This window comes from Bicyclus anynana, chromosome 17 (assembly GCF_947172395.1).
Source record: "Bicyclus anynana chromosome 17, ilBicAnyn1.1, whole genome shotgun sequence".
Taxonomy (NCBI): Eukaryota; Metazoa; Arthropoda; class Insecta; order Lepidoptera; family Nymphalidae; genus Bicyclus; species Bicyclus anynana.
The window spans coordinates 2,723,385-2,747,533 of NC_069099.1; the positions used below are offsets into that span (position 1 = coordinate 2,723,385).

The 24,149-nt window shown below is 36.7% G+C and overlaps 1 protein-coding gene and 1 long non-coding RNA gene across 3 annotated transcripts in view; both read right to left on the reverse strand.

Annotated features, from left to right (window-relative positions):
- Positions 1–24,149, reverse strand: part of LOC112046833 (mucin-17) — an 85,057-nt gene that overhangs the window by 8,553 nt on the left and 52,355 nt on the right. For both annotated transcript variants that reach the window (XM_052886384.1, XM_052886385.1), the window contains 5 exons: positions 17,703–17,794; positions 14,747–16,876; positions 12,841–14,339; positions 4,720–4,884; positions 3,010–3,246 (listed from right to left, as the gene is read on the reverse strand). In XM_052886384.1, coding sequence (XP_052742344.1) covers positions 3,010–3,246; positions 4,720–4,884; positions 12,841–14,339; positions 14,747–16,876; positions 17,703–17,730 — 4,059 coding nt within the window. In that variant the 5' untranslated portion in view covers positions 17,731–17,794. The remainder of the gene's footprint in view (positions 1–3,009; positions 3,247–4,719; positions 4,885–12,840; positions 14,340–14,746; positions 16,877–17,702; positions 17,795–24,149) is intronic.
- LOC128198894 (uncharacterized) lies at positions 631–3,002 on the reverse strand. The gene is made up of 2 exons (XR_008251589.1): positions 1,852–3,002; positions 631–1,049 (listed from the first exon to the last, which is right to left on the reverse strand). It is a non-coding gene; the product is annotated as an uncharacterized LOC128198894 (long non-coding RNA).

Consider the following 24,149-nt stretch of genomic DNA (forward strand, 5'->3'; position numbering starts at 1 on the left):
ACCTAGTGGGGGTTCGACCAACACTGCGATTTCATCGGCTCTTCGAAGTATGTGGCCTGCCCATTGCCACTTCAGCTTCACGACTCGCTGTGCTACCTATGTCAGTGACTTTGGTTTGTCTGCCGATCTCCTCATTTGTGATTCGATCACGCAGAGAAATCCCAAGCATACTATTTACTATATAAGTAGTTTGATATTTCATACTTTTGTAATGTGTAATCCTACTTGAAATAAAAAAAATATTGTAAGAGGAAATTTGTTTATTTTACTCAAAACCACCTATAATTAGCTGAAATAATTACAAGTAGGTACTATTATGCTGTATTTTCTTACAATTTATAGTAAGTGCAGTAAATAAATATAAGTGTAGCTTATCCTTAGGAATAGTGGTAAAATTGCATTTCACAAAGCTTTAGATCACATAATATTATATATTTAGGAGGTAGGCTTGGCCCGGTAATGGGCTGATAATAATGAACCACACAGTACTTATTGCATTTCTAAAATCAAACCTATATCCTTTTTATACAAAGTTTAATTAATAACAACAATAAATACATAATTTACATATAACTTATTGTTATTATTGTATATTTTTATAGGGCCAGACTTAAATGAAAAATGCAGAAGTAAACATTTAATAATTATCTTTATTAAAGATGTGAATCAATAAATTTCATTCAATTAAGATTTGTATACATTTTCTATTGTTATGGACTTCAGAGTGAGTGACCACCTTACAACATACTGCACTCACTCCTACTACCTTGATATTAAATGCTGCTGACTTTTCAAGGTATGTGGGTCTTCCAATTACTGTGATCTGAAAACTCAGATTTTCAAGAACCAAAGTATTCTCAGTATTCTTGGTAAAACAGTATTCTCAGAGCTCATCACTGCTATTCCCTGCCATGATAGCCGGTTTCTTTAAATCTGTGTATAGGGTCCTCCGGGGTTGTTTATATGTATACCTATGCGTGACATCAGTACAGCTTGACTTTTGGCATTTATGTTATTTCATAGAATGCTTGATGGACTGCACCTACAGTCTGAAAATAAACATTATGTTAGTTACATTTATGTAGGTTATATATTTCCTAAATCAAAACTAGATAGGTATACCTAACATTTATATAGGTTAGATTACAAACAAACAAACTAATTAAATTCTTCATCATGAGTATGTTAAGCATGAGTCTCCTCTCAGAATGAGAGGGATAAGGTCCACCACTCTGGCCCAATGTGAATTGGCAGACTTCACACATGTAGAGACAATGTTTTTCCTTCACCGTATGAGACATGTGATATACATTTAAATTCATAAAATGCACATAACTGAAATGATTTGGAGGTGCATGTTTCAGACAGCATTTGAACCTACACCCTCCGAATAGAAGGCAGAGGTCATATCTACTGGGCTATATGGATTTTGACCTACTCCTAATTTATCTATACTAATATTATAAACAGGAAAAATTTGTTTGTTTGTTTTGAATAGGATCTGTAACTACTGAACTGATTTGAAAGATTCTATCACTGTTGGGAACCTACACCATCATAATCAAAGGCAGGGGTCATACCCACTGGGCTAATTGGTTTTATATCTACTCCTAATTTATCTTTACTAATAATAGAAACAGGAAAGATTTGTCTGTTTGTATGTTTTGAATAGGCTCTGGAACTACTGAAACAATTTAAAAAATTCTTTCACTGTTGGGAAGCTACACTATCCCCGAGCTCTATAGGCTATATTTTATCCCCATATTCTTACGGAAATGGAAACCACACAGGGTGAAACCGCGCGGCGTCTTCATGAACAAAAAATTATTGATAATGAACAAAGGTACGTACCTGATAACATCCCGTTTCATAGAATCGAAGTGCTGCTAGAATGTATAATACTAGCGGTATTGGTATTCCTCTCTTGGTCTTCTGTGTTCATTCTTCATCAAACAGAGGCATATTATGCCTAATATGAGTACTTTCGTACATTCCATATCGCCATAGTATTATACTGGGTTTACACAATTGCGAATATATATCGCACTGATATAACTCGCTGTTTATAACTTCATTTATAACGATCCGAACGTCCACTTTCTAATAAATAAATCACGAATAACAACAAAAAAAAAATGCCAGGGGATGGTTTGGCTGACAAATATCGGTAATTCAGCAGTCAGCCGCCAGCTCCTGTCAAATGAGGGGTTTCTTTTGTCTATGAAACGCGTAGGGGTTAAATTCGACACATAGCGGCTGAATAATCCCCTTAGGGGCCCCCTACTACGACTATGAATTCCACCGTTTAGTCGCCGTGATGGTATGTGTAAGACAAACGTAGACAAATATATTGTGGCACGAATCTTACGTCACACACTACACGAATGTCGCGGAAATTAGCGAGGGAAGTAGGCAGAGACGTCGTGTGGCCAGTTACTCTTCGTGCCACATTTTACGCCACTTGTGGCAGCGCGAGGAGCATTGTGTTACTGCTGCATTAGGCTAAACGAAGTACAAGCTGGGTATTGAGAGGATACAAAAGTATTAAGCCTCATAACATAATTAACGTTCCTTTATGTTACGTAGTCGTTATCAACCCATATTCGGCTCACTGCTGAGCACGAGTCTCCTCTCAGAATGAGAGGGATTAGACCTTAGTCCACCACGCTGGCCCAATGCGGATTGGTAGACTTAACACACACAGAGAATTAAGAAAATTCTCTGGTATGCAGGTTTCCTCACGATGTTTTCCTTCACCATTTGAGACACGTGATATTTAATTTCTTAAAATGCACACAACTGAAAAGTTGGAGGTGCATGCCCGGGACCGGATTCGAACCCACACCCTCCGAATCAGAGGCAGAGGTATTATCCACTGGGCTATCACGGCTCTACTACTATGTTACGTAGTAGGGTCACTAATCTCCGAGGTTATGGACTCGATGTCTAAAGCGAAATTGTCGAGAACTATTGCATTGTTTGAGAGGATACAAAAGTATCAAGCCTCACCGTAACATAATTGGCGTTGATATACTCCGTAGTGGGGTCACTGCCGATCCTCCGCAGCGGCACCCTGGTCTCCGGCAGCGGCAGCACGTTGGAGTATCTGTTCTTGTCCTCGCAGCCGGGCGGCACCTCGTCGGGCCGCACCGACACCGACGGTATCTCCGAGAACTCCGCGGTTATGGACTCGATGTCCAGAGCGAAGTTCGCCAGGGCTGGGTACTGCATTGGGTGAGATGTCACCTGTTAAGTAAAAATTAAAAAAAAAAAACATTAATAGCCGACAAGCGAGAGTCCAAATAGCTAAAACCTAAGCCTATGAGGCAGATTGTGTAGGAACATTAAAATGTAACAATATCTGTATATTCTGGCAATAAATGATTTATGATTTATGATTTATAAAGATTTTTGAGTCAGTTCGTCACCGAAAAACTATGAAATATTCGGATTGGTTTAACGTCTATTCGTCGTACTGCTACGATTAAAACCTACCTCTAAAAATGATGTCGATCACGTCAACTTTCAATTCTACATTCAACCGCATCATAATCGGTCCATTCGTTTGGAAGACAGGTACAATACCTACTTTAAAGACACGTAAAATTGATAACAACCCTCTTTTTTACGCCGGGGGTTAAAATAAAGATGAAGAGCTACCAAAACAAGTCGAAAATCACAAACACGAGTATTATGAAAATCTCAAATATCCTTTACATTTTCATTTTGATTGTCTGTCTATCTATTTGGCTTAATCTCTTGAACTCCTATTTTGATTGATATTATCTCTGTCTGTCTGTCTGGCAATCTGTATGTGGCACCATAACTCCCGTACGGATGAAGCGATTTCAATTCAGTTTTTTTTGTAATAAAAGTTAACGCGAGTGTACTTAGACAGAGAGGCTAAGGATAACCGATGAATGAAAGCGCACTGAAAGAGACTTGAACGAGAATGTAATTAATAATTCGATTTAAAGACATTCAGGAATTTAAAAAAAAAACAGTTTTATGTCACGGAATTTCATTAAAAAAAATTCAACCCTTGTTTAACCCCATAAGAGTGAAATTTTTTATGTTAAACCGACCATTTGAAGACCATTATTACAAATGTAACTTGAAAAATTTTAAAAATTCTGAAATCACAATAACCGACTCCAAAAAAAGAGGAGGTTTCTCAATTCGACCGTATTTTTTATGTGTGTTCGCGCATAACTTCGTTGTATATGGACCAATTTGTATAATTCTTTTCTTTTTACAAATATAACTTGAAAAATTTTAAAAATTCTGGAATCACAAAAAAAAATATGTTATTTGAAATTCTCTCTCTATGTCAATCTATCTGTTAACACTACAGATATAAGAGGTAACTAGATTTATAAAGTGTCAATTCTTTGTATTGAAACCAGCGTACCCACTACCCAGGGGCGTGGCCTAAATGGCTGTTTAATATTTAGTGAAAAATGAAATATGTCACCTTACTTTAGAGTTGAATATTATTTATTCCTTTTGTCACAGAACAAAACAAGACTGCTAGTACATGCGCGGACAGCCTTGCGATGTTCCGCACACCCGGGTGTACGCGGGCCACGCTCCCAGGCTAGTTCGATTGCTAAAAGCGTTAGCTTTTAGCGTTGTCTGTTCTGTGGTTAACACCATAGATTTACGAGATAGTGGTTAACACAGATGTCTGCAACCACACAAACATCCACCGAAGCGCACCTCGTCGTCGTAGGCCGGGTTGCCATAGCTGCGTTTGCTGGCGCGCAGGCGCTGGTTGCCCTTGCGCTGTCCAACACTGACGCTGTCCAGGCTGTAGGCGTCCAGCGACACCGGCGTGCAGCGCTGGGCGTACACGCCACGGCGCCCGCGACGACGTACCACCAGCTGCAACGTCATCATCATCATCATCTTCATTATCATCATCATCATCATCATCATCATCATCATCATCATCACTATTTTTTTTTAATATATAATTGATCTCTATTGTGCCATCAGCTGTAACAGCTTTAAACAAATTGCTTGAGGGTACTTAATGGCATGTGGAGCTAGCCTTCCATTAAAGGTCATGCTGACGACCTCTGTTGCGCAGTGGTATGCGCGGTCGATTTACAAGACGGAGGTCCTGGGTTCGATCCCCGGCTGGGCCGTTTGAGATTTTCTTAATTGGTCCAGGTCTGGCTGGTGGGAGGCTTCGGCCGTGGCTACTTACCACCCTACCTTCATCCTCCTCCTAACAGGTTAGCCCGCTTCCATCTAAGATAGCATCATCACCATGAGGTGAGATTGTAGTAAAGGGCATCGATCGTAGTCAAGGGCTAACTTGTAAAGAATTAAAAAAAAACCTACTCGATTATTCTAGGTATTAATTAACCCTTCACCATAACAGGGTCCGGAAATAAGAATAATCAAACATTTTAATTATACCATTTGTTTATTTAAGTCTCGGGTTTCATAGTTTATCTCCCGTTTCAATGAATCCAAACGGTACAGAACATATTAGTTACATAAACACTCGACAATGTTATATTATCAGCAGTAAGCTTAGCAGAAGACATTTTGCCGTATCAACATTTTTGGAAGCTGGGAAGCTTTAATTCATCTAATTGATAGTATTGCCAGCTACAGAATAGATACCCTGAATTTTTGTTGAAAAAAAAAGGAAAAATAACAGTTTAATAAATTTAAATATTCAAAGAGCACTTATAATAAATTTTCAAAGAAACCCATTGTGAGGAACCCAAAGATTTTGTTTAAATTATATTTCATCTCATTTTATAATTTAGCTTATCAATTTGTAGTTTATTTTGATTTAATAATTTTTATATTAGGCGTATAAAATAAAATAATTCTATTAAATTTGGATTTAAAACATTTTCTTTCATAACAATTATCATTTAGTAAATTAATTTGTCTATTTTTTTGTAAATAATTATTGATTGGGATTAAATTAGTTTAATATTTTATTAAAATAATGTCATAGCGAAATAATTATTTTATTACGAACATTGGTTAGGCACTGGATTATTGTAATCTGATACCACACATTCTCTAAATTGATTTATGCTATTGATGTTATTTTAGAAATTACCTATTTCTCCATCATTCTCTTATCATAAAATCCAAAGTTATTTTCAAATAGGTGAGTGAGTGAGTGAGTGAATGAGTTATCACCTATTTGAAAATAATACATTACCGAGATTACAGGAAATCTTTCAATTCCTATTTCAAAGCACAGCTTTCCATACATCACGTTACGAACTTGAGCGGTCATTAAAATATTTCGTTATCGCAAAGTCAAAATCTCAAATTGGCACTCAACGGGGAGAGCGATGACGGCCAGCGCTGGCAACACCACTTCACACCTTAGTTTACGACCAACTCAGCACTGATTTACAGTTTCCATTGTACCACGATATTTACAGTTTACGTGACGTGATTGTGACGTATGTACGATGTATCCAACGACAAGTTAGCCCTTGATAATGATCTCACGAGATGTTAGTGTCAATGCAATTTCGATGCAAGCGGGATAACTTGGAAGAGAAACAAAGTTCCACCCTTTCCTCTTGACGGTTTCTACGCGGCATCATAGTGGAACGCTAAATCGCTTTGCTGGTAGGTAAAAGTTTGTCACAAAATTAGTGAGCCAGCTTTTAAAATTTTATTGTACAAAGGCCTAAGCGATGCATACTTTAAAACTTTTTCTTAATAGTGTTAACCTCGATGCTTATAGTTGTACACTTAGGATGAGAATTTTATTTTTCATATGTACAAAACGACCGTCATATTAATAATATTAATTATTATCTGTCCAACAAAGTATCGGAAAGTTTTAGAAAATTTAATTTACATGGATGATACGCATTTATTGCTCAACCAGCTGAACGGATCTAGATTTAGTACAGTGAATGATTAGATTAAGTATGGTAATAAACCACATATTAGACACTTTTTATCCCGACATATTAACAAGAGAGGGATAAAGTATCAGCAACCTAATTATTTATAAACAAATATAATTGACATTTATATCTACATATAATGTACAGACATATTGCTCTCATAGCTACCTACACCTACCTACACAGTAAAGTCGTGTCGGATATGCAAATGGGAACAGTTCCCTAAGGTCCGTCATCATCGACACTGTTTATAATTCACTTTGTAAAAACATCCTCTACGTCGCGATATGGGCCACTTCGCTTAGTAAGGACTTAGGCACCTACGGAATGTGGACCCGTGAGAAAGTATTGCAATGGTTAACCTATTAGTCAAATAGTAATAGTATTTTTTAAAACTCTTAATTTACCACTAGCAGTTGCTTGATTATGTCTTGGCAATTGTTCGTATATTATTTCAGATCTAACTGAAATTCTTCGGAAGGGATTGATTAGACAAATGGATTTTATTTACAAACTTTCGTTTATCACATACGTTTAGGAAGACTTTGCCGTATAGTTACACTTCAGAAGGACTGCACAGATCTAGATGCAATTAACAAAAATATTTTGAGTGGAATAAATTACCACAGATACGGAATATAGGAGGACACATTAGGGATTAACATATCATATCTAAAAACCATCAACCTTTGAGAAATCGCAGTTCTTTACATTTAGTCAAAACAAAATGCTGTTAAAGAGATTATATTATTATTACAGCATTTCGGAGTATTTTTAATTCCTGAAAAATTGTTTAATTTACTTATTTATTATGTAAATAATGCGAAGAAGTTATTTATTTGCAGGGGCGTGCACTTCATAGATGCAAACAAGCACTACTCTGCGCACCCAGTAAAAAGTGCGATGTTCGTATTGGCAAAGGAATTTTCCATTTTTTACAATTAGTAAGTCTACTGCAAACCCTAGTTAAAAACCTTGTGCACGCCACTGTATATGTGTGTTACCACAAAACACTGTATCTAAAGACACAATGTAATGTCATAGCAATTAACACGGCAGAGCTCATTATTTGCATTGGGTGTTAAAAAGGCAATACTTTCTTGCCGGCCCCGCATGTATAGCAAAGTCAAGTGTAAGCTTTGCTTAAGTAACGCCCTTTGCCAGTTTTGCAACACAACTCCTGCGCTCGTCGGAAGGGATACACTCCTACTAACTAATGTACTCCTAGTACTTGTTTTGTTTTATTTTTTTTTTATCAATTTAATTTATTTTAATATTAAATGTAACGTGACATTTAAGTTAGTATTTAATTCTAATATGATTAATTTTCCTTTTAATTTTATTTATTTACATTTTATTTACTATATTCTAATATTTTTTATTTTATTTATTCTATTCTATTAATATTTTAATGCATTACTTTTATTTTAACTTCATTAAATTGTTTTTTTTTAATTATTTAATACACAAATAACATATTTTATTTGTTAATTTAATTTTATACACGTTTTACTAATGAGTTTTACCTAATATTTTAAGTGTTTCATTAAGTTTTCTAAATAAACACAAGAAGAAAAGGTGATACGGGTAAGTTTTATTTTTATTTTTTAGTTGTTACATAAAACTGTAATATCTTAAAAAAATAACAGGTTTCTTTTGTCAACAATAAAAAAAAATGTTAAAATGTCAAAAAAATGGCCAGACCTCCTTATAGGAGAGGGGATATGGAGCTGAGACTCACCACGCTGCTACAATGAAGGTTGGTGGGTGAGGAATCTATACTAATATTATAAAGCTGAAGAGTTTGTTTGTTTGTTTGATTGAACGCGCTAATCTCAGGTACTACTGGTCCGATTTGAAAAATTCTTTTAGAGTTAGATAGCCCATTTATCGAGGAAGGCTATAGGCTATATATTATCTCCGTATTCCTACGGAAACGGAAACCAAGCGGGTGAAACCGCGCGGCGTCAGTTATGTTAAATAAATTAACAACCAACAAGAGACGTTAATGATAATGACCGATGGCTTAATGCTCTCCGAAGTTTACCAACGACTTTAGGCTGAGAATTTTAACTAAAAATTTCTTGAAACAAAGAACAATTCAATATATAATATTTGCCGACCCAGGATTCGAACCCAAGACCTCGTGATCCAACACCACGTCTAACCACTGGACCAACGAGGCACGCGAGAATGGATTTTCACTAATTAGTATCAGTTATTAATTTTTTAACAGAAAAGTGTTATTACTTGGTAGTCATAGTAAAAATGTTTTTAACGTCTAATCACAAGTAATTCCTTAGTCATGAATGACTCGTTCAGACAGAATGTAAGGTTAATAATATAGTAAACTGTAGCATACTATTACGACCAAAGATTTTGATACTATTCGATATGTCACTAGCGCGTCGAAATTGAGGCGGATATAGATTGCTAATAGTCTTAACTATTAATAATATAAATGTACACAAAATTGTACATGTGTGCGCTCAAGTGGAGTAGCGGAATTCGGATCTCTTTTTCGGTGATTTTGTAGGCACGTAACATGTCTAATAGTAGAAAATCTTTGATTACTACGTATTGAATAATATAAATTTATACTCGTAGTATGAGTATATGAGTACCCTTAACTGTTTTTTTATGCTGGTCACAACGCTTAGGTTTCGGATCAAGAGTTCCTGGGCATGTAGCCATGTGGCACGTCGATTCTCTTTCTACAAACGCTAACGCTTCGAAAATTAGAAAAATGTTTAGGAATGACATTCGGTATCGACAGGTCACGTGATCACGTTATCGATCTGATATGTCATTCCCATACACTTTTATAGTTTTCGAAGCGTTTGCGATTGTAGAAAGAGAATCGAAGTGCCACATGGCTAAAGACCCTGGGCTCGAGTCCCAGGTCGAACTGTGAAATACAGAGCTATTCTTTTAAGATTAATTCAGTAAAAATTCGTCGGTCGGTCGATTAACATCTAGTGATCGTAAGAGTTCAATATTATTCCCCCCGCCAATTCATTCTGGGGCAGCATAGAGGGTTCTATATGCTCTCCTTAAAGGAGGGGGCTCTGTAGTAGGCCGTTAAAATAGAGTCATAAAAAGAACCTGAGGATTTATATAATATACATCTATACATATATTAATGAATCGCTGTTCGTTAGTCTCGCTAAAACTTCAGAACGGCTGAACGGATTTATTTATCTTTTCTTGGTCTTAATATGTTCGTGAAGATAAGGGTGTAGGGCAAGGCCGCCCTCCTTTAAGGAGGGTATTCGGCGCACTATTGAGCACGAGTGTTCTCTCAGAATGAGAGATTAGGCCTTAGTCCACCACGCTGGTCCAATGCGGATTGGTAGACTTCGTACATGTAGAGAATTAAGAACATTCTTAAGTATATGGGTTTCCTCACGATGTGTTTTCTTCACCGTTTGAGACACGTGATATTTAATTTCTTAAAATGCACACAACTGAAACGTTGGAGGTGCATGTCCCGGACCGGATTCGAACCGAAGGCAGTGGTCATATCCACTTTACTATCCAATACATAATTATATTAGATACGGTTTTTCCCCGGGATAATAGCTGTAATACAGGTTAAAATGGGAGGCATTCAAGTGACCGAGTGGTTCTCGTTAGTGAGATACGATAAGCGGAGTCGAGTGTCAGCGATAGTCGTCGGGTTACCAGCGGAGGTATTTTTACGACGCGAAATGACCGTTGGTGTTGGTGCAAGCGATTGCGAGAAACCATTTTAATCATTCTGCACTATTATGTGTTCTGTGGTATACTTAGCAAATAAACTATTTTATGTATACCCGTTTAAGCTTTAGCATTTTGTAATATACACATGTTATACATCCTAACTAATATTATAAATGCGAATGTGAGTTTGTTTGTTACGCTTTCACCTAAATCACTTAGCCGATTTCAAAATTTCTGTCACCAATGGAACGCTAAATTGTCAGCGAGCAATATAGGCTATATTTTATTCCCATATTCCTACGGGAACGGGTACTATGTAGGTGAAACAACACGGCGTCTGTTAGTATATTTTTATGATACAATATGATAATGTTTAGTAAGTAGTTAGCTCTTTGTGATAAAGCTCCTCTGCGAAAGTACGTACGTATGTAGTACTTTTCCTTTGGGATGTTGCGCCTGAGGCGAAAATATACAATAGGTAGATTTTCCGATCGGTTTAGAGCTTTTAATTAAATATATCAATAAAATAAATTAATGAAATAAATTGTATACATTTCAGGACTCCAGTAGCAGACCAGTTAGCAGAGGCGGAAAATAGAAACCTTAAGAAGTACGTATTCCTATTATTTCTAAATCATTTATTTGTTTGTTATAACTATGTTTCTAAATTATTTCCATTTTTTGTTATGTTTGGCAAAATAATATTTTATAAGGTGGTAGCTACAATACTTCTATTTACCGTAATGGAAAATTATAATACTGAGAATTTCTTAGAAGCATAAGTAAATAGCTCAATATTATGCCCAACCCAGAACTCAGATCCAGAACGAGACACGCCACAGACGCCGCGCGGTTTCACTTCACCCGCGTGGTTCCCCTTCCCGTAAATACGAGGATAGAATATAGTTCATAGCACTCGGGATTAGTGTAGCTTCCCAACAGTGACAGAATTTTTCTAATCAGTTCAGTTGTTTCAGAGCCAATTTAATGTAAACTAACAAACAAACTATCAATTCTTTCCTCTTTATAATATTAGTATAGATTATAACATACATTGTACACACGCAGAGAATTAAGAAAATTCTGTGGTGTGCAGGTTTCCTCACGATGTTTTCCTTCACCGTTTGAGACTCGTGATATTTAATTTCTTAAAATGCACTTAACTGAAAAGTTGGAGGTGCATGGCCCGGACCGGATTCAAACCTACGCCCTCCGGAATCGGAGGCAAACGTCATATCCACTGGGCTATCACGGCTCTTTTTATTTTTAATGGTGTTGTGTATTTAATTTATAATTGTAATGTTTATAAATTTTGTTAAAAATTAAAAAAAGTTAAAATGAAATTGAAGATGAGGATAAATTATTTTATTTTACTAATTAATTTTATTGTTACGTTTCAGGAGCTGGGCAGATCTTCGTTGTTACAGTCCTCACAATCTCCAAAATAGTGTGCATAATTTATCGTGAGAGTTTGATATTATGCACATTACTTTGGATATTTTGTGGAACAAGCGTCGGTGGAAGACAAACGAAGATAGAGAAAAAGGAAGACGAAGACTGAAGAAGCAGCATTCATAATGACTGTTTTTGCCGCGCGGCTGCAGTGCGGTTGTAGCGCGGTTGTAGCGCTTTAGTTGCACGTGTGTTTTCACATTCCAGCTTTAGCTCTGCAGCCGCGCTACAGACGCGCGACAGAATTACAGTAATGTATGTTTTCTTTGTTATGTGTGTGCTGCCTTTTTTATTAATGTTGTGTGTTATTCTATAACTCGTGCGTATTAACTTGACACCTGGCTACTAAACACAGTACAAACATCATTTGGTGTCAAGTTAAACCGCACGAGCTGTATCTACAGCTATTTATGTTCATTTATTTTTTGATAAGTGTGTATTTTGGTTGTTATTCTAGATCATTTTTATTTTATGATTTCTTTTAATTAATTTTAGTATTTTATATTAGATAGCATTGATATTTTTTAATTAGAGTATTGTTATGTTTCTCTGGTTTTTCCCAATTATCATTAGGAATTTAATATATTCATTGACTCATCGCAAAGGTCACAAAGGTACTTGAAAATTGGCAGGACTTTTGTCATTTAGAAGTTTAATTAGATCGGAGATTTTTGAAGTTCAGAGCCAGAATATTCACGAGAACATAGTCGCGAAGTCTGCTTGTTTATAAGGCGTGTGGGTCGTTTGGATTTAGCATGCTTTGAACCGTGCAAAAACTCACCAATAGTCCAACAAGTAGTACGAGGGCTATCACACCGATCGTGCTGACAGCTATCGCAATGGCTGCACCCGTCCCAGCTTCTTGTTCCAGAACTCTTGACGACGCCTCCGTAGTCACATCATCTGCGTAACTCGTAAGATCCTCCAGGTCGTTCACAGATTTAGTTGTTTCATCCGTTGTGACTTCAATCGTTGTCGTTTCTGGTTCACCTTCGTCTTCGTCTTTTTTCTGCGTTGTTGTTTCAGCCGCAGCCGTTGTTCTAGCTGACGTCGTAGGATATCTCACTTCTATTGTAGTTACCACTCTTTCGATTTTTGTGATGCCTTCAGTAGTTGTAGGTGGTATTTTAGTGGTCTCTTCCACTACTTCGTTACTGTTGCTATTTTCTTCTGATGATTTGCTAGTTTCTACTTCATATGACTCTGTTGCATCAGTTGGGATGTAAGTGGTGACTGGGACTCTCTCAGAGTTTATCTCTGTGGCTACTGAGACTATAATCGTAGTTGTTTCTATAGGTGTTGTTGACTCAAGTTCTGTTACCTGTGGTTTACTGGTGTGAGTTTCTGTAGAGTTTTCTATAGATGTGACAGTATATGTTGTAGGTTCAGTAGTGGATTCAGTAGTTTCCTCTACAAATTCTGTTGTTACTGGTGAGAGTTTAGCAGTAGTTGTTATTGTCGGCAATTTTGTAGTGAAAGTTGTTGAAGTAATTGGTGCTGTAGCAATCGTTTCTTTTTGAGAAACGTTTTCTACAGTTACTTCTGTTTGGGGAGTATTCTCAAAATTTGTTGCCGTTGTCTCCTCATACTTTTCAGTTGTGGTCACGTATTTTGGTCTGTAGGTAGTTATTTGGTTTTGTTCTTCAGTGGTGGCACGTGTTCGTGTTGGGAAAACAGGATGCCAGTCTGTATTTTCCTCAGGGCCAGTACTTTCGATAGATCCTTCAGTGGGTACATACGTAAACCTGATGGTAGTAATCTCATAGTCTGTCGTTGTCTCCTTCTTCTCTTGTGAGGCAGCCACTGCATCGTCATTCGTTGTCTCCTTCTTCTCTTGTAAGGCAGTCACTGCATCATCTTTAGGCGTAGTTATTTCTGCAGGTAGTTTCGTTATAGATTCGAAGCCAGTTGACTTAGTTGCATCAACTGGTAGAATGACTTTTGTATTTGAAGATTCTTTAATTTCGTTGACAGTTACTTGGTTATGGGCATTCGTTACAGGAAACCAGGAAGGTTTTAATCTAGAACTGTCTCGTGATATAGTTTTTATTGCCTCTGTACTAGGTGGCTCTTGACTACTTTGAATGGAAATATTACTCTCAGCTGGTATTCTCTCTGAGTTTGATTCACTAGGAGTTTTCGTTTCAACAGAGACAGATGCAGTAGAAAATATTGGACTCTGCGGTCGGCTTTGGTAGTTTTCTGTTATATTTTCTGTTAGGGAATCGTTATTTAGAGATATAGTAGAAGATAATGAACTTGTGGTAGTTTCACTTTTGTCTGAAGCAAAATAAAACATTATTATACGTCTTGAAATGAGTAAAAATTCTACATCATGCATATTATCACGTTTAAATACGTTACATCACTTAAGGTTTGATTTTGAAATTGCGTAAATTGTGATTATATAATAACATGGGTCTTTGGCTACATTACTACTATTTTTCCCTAATAGCTGGATCGATTTTGGTGAAATTTACAATTTACATAATCTTTATTTAAAAAAAATATACTCACATATTTTAAAGTTTAACGTGTACAATAAGATCGTGTAATTAAAAAACTATGACGATTTTAAAATCATACCTGAAAAGCATTTTTCAGAAAAAATACTTTAAAAATTGAACCAATTCTATGTTACTTAAACCAGGATGCTACAAAGTGCATTAAATTTACAACAAACTTACCCATAACTACTCCGACCTTCTGCAACTCATTTTCGTTAAAAGTATTTTGCGTCGAGCCAGTTGTATTAGAAACAGGAGGACTCACAGCGTTCCGTACATTTTGTAACTCGTTTTCATCCACAGTTTTCTGCGTTGATCCAGTAGTATTTAACACAGGTTGATTCATAGTTTCTCCAACCTTTTGCAACTCATTTTCATCAGTAGTTTTTGGCGTAGTTCCAGTAGCATTGACCACAGAACTAGATGATGGAGGACTCCTCATACTAGCCAACGCCCAAGCTGTTAAAGTTGGTGGGATTTCCAAATCGTTTATTCCATTTCCAGTATTCCTTTCACCAGAGCTTGCAGTTGAGGTCCCGTACTTGACGGATCCTCTTTTCCATAACGATGGTATAGTGTTATCAGATATAGATGGGGAATACACAGACTTTTGTGAACTACTTACGTCACTTAGTACTACAGGGTCTATTTGTTCAGATGATTGGGTAGTCAAAACTGTTCTTGTAGGTAATTTCGGTTTATGGGTAGACGACATTTTGTCTTTAATATCAAAATGTTCGGAATATATAGTAGTAGGAATCCTTTTAGTAGCGTTGCGTTTTGGTGCCATCCACACAGGCTTCGATTTTGGTGTGGTGAAGTGAAATCTTCTTGTCTGGGGCCTATAGGCTTGGCTAGGTGAGACTTGATCTGTTTGTAAAGTAGATAACACACTGTTTAGAGAATCTTTGGTGCCGGAGAAATTAAGTCGTTTTGAATAATTTCGATTTCTGTTGTAGCTACTAGAATAAATTTTAGGAGTATCTGTTGAAGATAATATATTCTGGGTGGAGAACGATATCGGCCTCACTGTAGTATGGATGATGAATGGTGTGCTACTGGGGAAGTAATTCGAAGATACTGTGGATATAGAAACTGGACTGGGCTGAGAGTCAGGAATGCTAGATTTTGTAGAACTTTCTACTACATTTGGTTTTGCAGCTTTGATTGACGCCAGTTCCTCATTAAGCGTTGTGCTAACTGTGGTTCCAGTGGGCTCATTCTCATCACAATCTTCATCGTTTTCCTTACCAATATCTGTATACGTTTCAGTTGACAATACTGACATCTCGTAATAGATACTCGTGCCGTGCACATCTGATTGACCTTTATTTACAGTACGCTCATCATCATTATCTACAAAACGTAACTCTTTGGTATTTTTGATAAATATAGTTGATTTATTGCTAGGTATACTACTATTACTTATTTTATCCAAACCCTTGCTGTCATCAACGTCGTAGACATCCGTTATGTTGGACCCAGGCATCTTATTAATTGCATTTAACTGATTAGCACTACTGGATGATATTCTCTTATGCTTTTTATCAAAAAACGGGTTTTTAGGAGTAGTGAGTTCAGAGGCGAAGTCAATATATGATTCCGAGTTGTAGGATTCTTCATGGTTCAAACTATAAACACTTTTAGGAAAGAAGTCAGAAAAACTGCTGTATGTTGGACTATTATACTCATGTTGATCATGTCCATCAGATTCATGTCGATATTTGCTAGCACTATAACCATCGTCATCGTCAAAGCTGGGAATAGTGAAAAAGCTACTATCATCAAACTTAGTTGATGTAAACTTCTCAAAAGAGTCTAAATCTTCCTCTTCGTCGTCGTATTCATCTTCATGTTCTATTTCAGACCTAATAGGCTCAGTGCTGCTTACTATTGTTACTGCAGGTATCTTTGTTTTTTTGAATTGCCGCATGCTGTCAATAATTTCTGCAGGCTTTTTTACTTCAGGGGTAGGTGTCACTATGACGACATCAGTCGCTTTGGTTTCTCTTTTTAAAGATCTAGCTGTTGTGGATTTAGATTGAAGATTATATTTGACCCTTCCTCGATCCTTATATTTAGCGTTTTTTTCAGCATCTTCTTCACTTGACGAATCCTTCGGATTTAGCTCATTGAGCGCTGCGTCGGGTAGTTTTGATTTGTTTTTGTCAACCCATGTTGTGCTGTTAAGTTTCCCATATCTTGGGTTTCTATCATTTCTCAAAGTTTCAGAAGTTGTGCCGATCGGCAGCGTATCTGCATTAACAGTCGAGCTGTATATTAGTAGTAAATTTACTACTAAAGCTGCACCTGAAATGTGAGAATTGCTCAAGTAAGTTTTAAAAAAGAACAAAATGTGGAAAGTGGAAAATATAACAGAACATCTTATTTTCCAGCATTTCCAGCAGCACTTTTATTACGAATTTCCAGAAATCTGAACATTTATATTGTTACTTAGTTTTATTGGGCTAAGAGAATGCAGACATTCCTGACTTTATAAAAGCTGAAAGTTCTTTGTTGCCTAGCTTTTACAAAATGGTAACAGGACCGTCTGGCCATCGCATTCGCAAGTCTCATTAGCTTGGCAACTTCGCTCGTAACTCCCGATAGTCCGCGCGGGCCGGGAGCGTGTAGCGATGAATGAAAAACCCACGACTGATGCACCTCACTTCCCCGCATGCACGATTTCACACCCGCGCAGTCATTCCCCCCGTCGCTCACATATCATGGGAGTGTCATCAACGAACTTGCCAGACTATTTTTTTGAAAATACATGCTTTGTCAATTATCTAATAATACTAATTTTAATGAATTTAAAGTGTTTGTAAAATATTTGATAAATTAATGTAATTATTTACATTTTAGGGTGTTTATGTATTATATTTGTTACTTACTGTAAAATAAAATGGTTTAGCTATTTCGTGCTTTAATTATTTTTTCTCCTAGTCCATATCAATGAATATTTATTTCTATTCAAACTACTATTTTTTTTATTAAAAAAAAAAACTTATTTTATTCAATTTAGTGATTTTCTTGAATATATCGGTGTATATATTTAAAAAAATAACAGCACTGATATCCTAAATAACCTCAGATTAATAAATCTGAGTATTTTTTACATAGTTTTTATACGTACCTATACATATTCTGACTGGGGATTCCATGTTTATTTCATGTTGCCGCGCAGTTCACTACTCAGCAGCTCCACCACATGCTTTCTTCGATGACCTGTAACAAATAGACGCAGAGTATTAATGAATGTTCATACGGTGATATAGCCTCACACAGGCTTTCCTTATAGGAGAGAGAATATGGAGTAAGCACCATATTCTCCCTCCAATGCGGCGCGGCTTCGTGTGCCTTGTTAACTATTTACTGTTCTTCTGTATTTCATGTCACTTAAGTTTTCGACTGACGTTTCAAAAGTGCTTGTAAACTGAGCCTACTAATAGCTACTACTAGCCTAATTGAAATTAATATTGACTTTGAATTTAGATTTTGATGTGGCATTTTTTTTTATTCTTTACAAGTTAGCCCTTGACTACAATCTCACCTGATGGTAAGTGATGATGCAATCTAAGATGGAAGCGGGCTAACTTGTTAGGAGGAGGATGAAAATCCACACCCCTTTCGGTTTCTACATGGCATCGTATCGGAACGCTAAATCGCTTGGCGGTACGTCTTTGCCGGTAGGGTGGTAACTAGCCACGGCTGAAGCCTCCCAGCAGCCAGACCTGGACAAATTAAGAAAATCTCAATCTGCCCAGCCGGGGATCGAACCCAGGACCTCCGTTTTTGTAAATCCACCGCGCATACCACTGCGCCACGGAGGCCGTCAACGCATACGAAAAGAAAAAAATTAATCCATAATTTGCTGTATTAAAAAAAAATGTATGCCTGCTTGCTTCTAGCCGTGCGAAGCCGGGACATATCGCTAGTGTTAGTATAATAGTATGCATAAGGTTTCTCAACTCAGATGGTATCGCCGACTTCGTGTAGGAATAATTGAAGCCATAGAGTACAGAGATAAAGATCGCTTCATATTATTTGTAGAACACTAATGCCTTTGTGGGAACATTGCGTTACGTTCATGTTATAATTAATGAACTATAGAATAACCATTCTAATAATATACCAGATAACCTTTATAATAAGATCCTGCTAATAATAATAATAATAAATATACTTAAACAATACACATCACTATCTAGCCCCAAAGTAAGCATACAAAGCAGCTTGTGTTAAGTACCTACTAAGATAGTTGATATTATAATATTCATATACATTTATATACTACATATAAATACTTATATAATATATACTACATATAAATACTTCTATAATATATACTACATATTTAATACTTATATACACACAGACACTGGAAAAAACCCAATTTTCCAGTTGTGGGAATCGAACCCACGGCCGTGGATGCAGAAAGCAAGTGATGCGGCCGTCACTAATAATATTTACTCGAAAGTATGGATCAACAAACATCCATACAAACTTTCGATGTTGTTATGTTGATGTTTGTTACTCTTTAACGCCGCAACAACTGAACCAATTTGGCTGAAAATTGGAATGGAAATAGATTTTACTCTGGATTGACACAAAAGTAACTTTTCATCTCAGAAAAATCCATGGTTCCCGAGGGATTTGTGAAAACTAAATTAGGCGCAGACGGAGTCGCGGGCGTCCGCTAGTAAATCTATAAAATTTTAATTTATCCTCGTTGATCCAGATTTTTTATTGAATGACACGTTTTTTTTTATTATTTATAAGTTGGCCCTTGACTGCAATCTCACCTGATGGTAAGTGATGGTGCAATCTAAGATGGAAGCGGGTTATCTTGTTAGAAGTGAAATTAAAAATCCACACAAATTTCGGTTTCTACACGACATCGAAACACTATATTTAAGTTAGCCCTTGTCTGCTTTCTCACCTGATGTTAGGTGTTACCACCCTACTGGCAAAGACGTACCGCCAAGCGAATTAGCGTTCCAGTACGATGCCGCGTAGAAACCGTCAGAGGAAGAATAAACATGTACCCCTTCCAAGTAAGCTCTTCCATCTTAGACTGCTTCGTCAACTAATATCAAGGGTAGATCGCATTCAAGGCCTAACTTCGTTTACAAAATAACTTTAAATAGTTTAAAAAAAAAACTAAAAAACACGCTTTTAGCACGCACTAAGTCACGTGACTTTTTTTTTTATTCACATCATGGGGGTGGATTTCAAACAGCCAGTCCGCCATCTTGGGGAGGCCGCCATATTTGATTTGTAATGACGTTTCTTAGCTAGTCATATATTGTCATCAGAACTCAGAGCGTGTGCAAAATTTCATCCTAATCGAAGACCGGGAAGTGGGTTAAGTTAAGATTCCAAGATTTTTACATACTAGTACATAGTTACAAGTGATAAGCTAATAAAGCGTGTAAAAATCATTTCAAATAAAGCTTCGATTTCTCACCACGATATTTATTACCCTTAATGTGAACTTCAAGTCTCACCCGACAATAATTACTGATTTACCCCAAATGTGAACCTTGCGTTCCAATGTGGATTTGTTGGCCACAAAATTGAGGTCTGTCTAAGTATAATGGAAGCAAACATTAGGCTCTTGTACGAAAAGTTACGAACCGAATAGCGATTTGGTGCTAATAACATCCGAACTTTGGTGACTGGGACAATGAGGTCGATACACTTGGGTGTTATTATCAACTATGAGTACAAGAAGTTATTAGGTTCTTTATTTTACGAATTTCGATGCATCTGTGAAGAAGTTCAAAGGCTCAGGCGATGGTGCGAGCTAGAGTTTCTATGCGTGATCTAATCAGAAATGAGGAGATCCGCAGACGAACCAAAGTCACTGACATAGCTCAGCGTGTCGCAAAGCTGAAGTGGCAATGGACAGGCCACATAGTTCGTAGAGTCGATGGACGTTGGGGTCCCAAGGTGCTGGAATGGCGACCCTGCACCGGAAAGCGTAGTGTTGATCGACCCCCCACTAGGTGGATCGAGGACATCAAGCGGATTGCAGGAAACCGCTGGATGCTACGGCTCGAAACTGCTATGCTTGGAGGTCCATGCAAGAGGCCTATGTCCAGCAGTGGACGTCCATCGGCTGATAATGATGATGATGATGATGATGATGATGATTAATGTGCCGTGCCCGCAGCGTGCCGTGTACGTGGTCGGACATGGCACGGATTTTAATCGTTACATATATCTGTCTATACTAATATTCTAAGATCTAAAGTCTAAATTATTTTGGAAATATATTTCATGTACAGATTTGACCTCTTTACAGATTTATTATAAGTAGTATAGATTGTGTTTTTGTGTGCAATAAAGTATTTCTGCTTCTTCCTTGCTCTTCAAGGCTTATTATAAATTTTCGTAAGCATATCAGTTTTAGATTTTCCAAAGTAAATAAAGCACTAGGTATACATTTGAATGTTACCATCAAAGTAAAACCAAAGGGCTTTATAAGGAATGTACGCAGTCGAGCTATCGAGGTCAGGCTACAATTTACGTCTAGTACCTGCCCCGGCACTGACGCTGATTCGTAGAACAGGTTTACAACCTAAAATTAGCTCCGAGCTTTATAAGCTTCCTTACGGTAAAAATATATTGGTCTAATAGCCTATAACAGCCAGACCTTCGTAATTCTATAGATGTTGATCGTTTGTAAAAGCACCGGATACTATACTCAGAGGCATAATTATCTCCCCACTTTAATATGACGCGAGTATATTAAACTGGGCGGATAACTGTGCCTCTGAGTATATATTAATGTTTAAAAGACACTCATGATTTGTACCCCGTGGTTTACCCGCGATCCTATTTCTGTTTCCTCGCAATGTGTTTTTCTCCCCACTTGGCTATAATTTTTGTAATAATTAGATGAAAAAATATGTGTATGAATGTTAACTACACTCAGGACAGATAACGCTAAAATTAAGCGCTTTTTAAAATGAACAAAATTGTCCGCCATTTTGTGAGGAAAACTAGAGTTAAATAAGGTATATTATACCTACTAAACTAGAAGTTGTTGATCGTTTTTTACACTATTCAACAACACAAAAAGGTACTTTTACGGACTTTAATCGACGAAAACGATTTTATCTATGAAACACCGATACTATAGAGACAGTTTTAATAATCGCATTAGATCGTTGATCACATACTTTGACAGAAAAGTAACGTCTAGCGAGGCAGGTCCTCATCTAAGTAGTCTGAGTAACTGCAGAATAATTGTAAAAACAAGTACAAAGGCAAGGTTATCAATTACACACACAATGAAGTGACCTCTACGGAGTGGTCACAATTGCCGCCCACGCCGCCCCACTTCTGAGATGATATTCATTGTCACACATCACTCACGAGATATCTTTATTATAGTTTTCTTACAGTAAAAAAGTGGTAAAACATCGCCTTAACTTGGGCAGAGCCTATAAATCTTATAACAATTGTCAATATCATCACTATCAGCCTATTTTCACGGCCTACTACAGGGCCAGGCCTTCCTCTTCATAGTAAAAAGAATCTAGAGCTTATACACACCATGCTGCTCCAATGTTGACAGGCTTTTTTTTACAAGTTATCCATTGACTACAATCTCACCTGATGGTAAGTGATGGTGCAATCTAAGATAGAAGCGGGCTAACTTGTTAGACATAGGATGAAAATCCATATCTATTTCGGTTTCTACACAACATCGTACCGGAACGCTAAATCGCTTGGTGTTACGTTTTTGTCGGTAGGGTGGTAACTAGCCACGGTCGAAGCCTCCCACCAGCCAAATAAATTAAATTTATAATGTTTTATTAATTCACGACCAATATCACATGTTATTGATAATTACGGAGATCGACAGCTTGACATTCTCTCCGAGGTACTAGGGTGTAAAACCACTGATTTCCCATCTCCGGGCAGAGAATTAAAACTGAAAATTACTCGGAAAAACGAAAAGCTCAGTATATCGTAACCATACTCCACAAACCATAGAGATAAACGACGAATATTTCATATTTAACGCCCCGCTTTTTCCCACAATGAATAAAAAAAGCTTTTAATTGAAGAAACTAGACACTAAATCATAGAAAATTAGGCGATAACAATTGCTTACAAAATGTCTGCAAATCCATTACAAAGGTACTAAAGTGCTACAAAGCGGCCGTTTACTCCCCATACTTGTGCAATAGTAATTTGGTAACCCAAACAAAGACCTACCAGTCTACTTCTCGATACACTTACAGGTATAGCTAGGGTTGCTTCACATTAATTATTAATAATTATCGACGTTACCGATATCGATGGAGCAGTTGCTTTTCGGTTTACAACATCTGGTTAAGACAGTATAAAATTTTATAATATGTCTCATGATTGACAGATGTTTCTGCCGATAACCTACCCTACCCTATCGGATTATATATATGATGATTTAGCTTCCGGCCTTCCTACGATGTCATATACCAACAATTCTTTCAAGTCTTCTTTCGTTCGTTCTTTCAATTTCTAGTGGTAAAAGTATTTTTATATAGGTTCTGTAGATCGAGAGATTACCTTCATTTATTATTTGTGTATAGATTGCCTATATACCTGTTTATAATATAAATTAATTAATTTAGAATAGTCACTTAATTATCAGGTAAGATTGCAGTCATATATAAATTAGTTTAATTGGTCAAAGACAATAAAAAACTTATACCTAAGTTACAGGAAAATACTTGTCTTTGGTCATACAAACTACGACCCTGACTGCTTCTCTATTCAACTACAATGTCCGTTCCCCTTTATTAATCGTTTTCAATTATCTTTTTTAGTATTGTGGAGGCTAACCCTAACACTAACCTTCCAAATTAATACGTAACACTATTTTGTAAAATATCGATATTTATTAAGTTGACAGCCCTACACATAAAGAACTCTATTACATTCATAATAATAGTTTGTTAGAAACATTGCACCACTATTTTAATATCCGTGATCAATTTAACTAGCCGCATACAATACACGTGTCTTACAAAACCAGCAATGTATTGCTTCCATAGTAAAAGTTTCATAAGCAATGGTATAATCAGTCGTGACTAAATGCGCTCCTATTGCATATCAAGTGATGTGACACAGTTATATCGGTAAAAAATTACGTAAATAATAAATTGCCTATATTATGTTTTGTATTGAATTCTATTAAGATAGATACTCTGACTGCATAGCAATTTTAAATAACATGGTTCTGTTTGAAAAAAAAACCGTACTTGGAAAATAAATTACATAGATTGTGAAGAACGAAAAGCGTATTGTACAAGCCAATAACGCCTGTTACGTAGAAATAGCAATAAATTAAGACATACAATTCAGTAACTACTCATGCAAAATATTAAAGACTAGCGGACGCCCGCGACTTCGTCCTCGTGGAAATCAATGTAAACATTTAAACCCTATTTCACCACTTTAGGGGTTGAATTAATAAAAAAATTATTATGTATTTTTTTGTGATTTATGAACAAATTTTTAAAACTGTAACTCTAAAAATGAAAGACTTTCCATACAAACTTTCAACCCCTATTTCACCCTT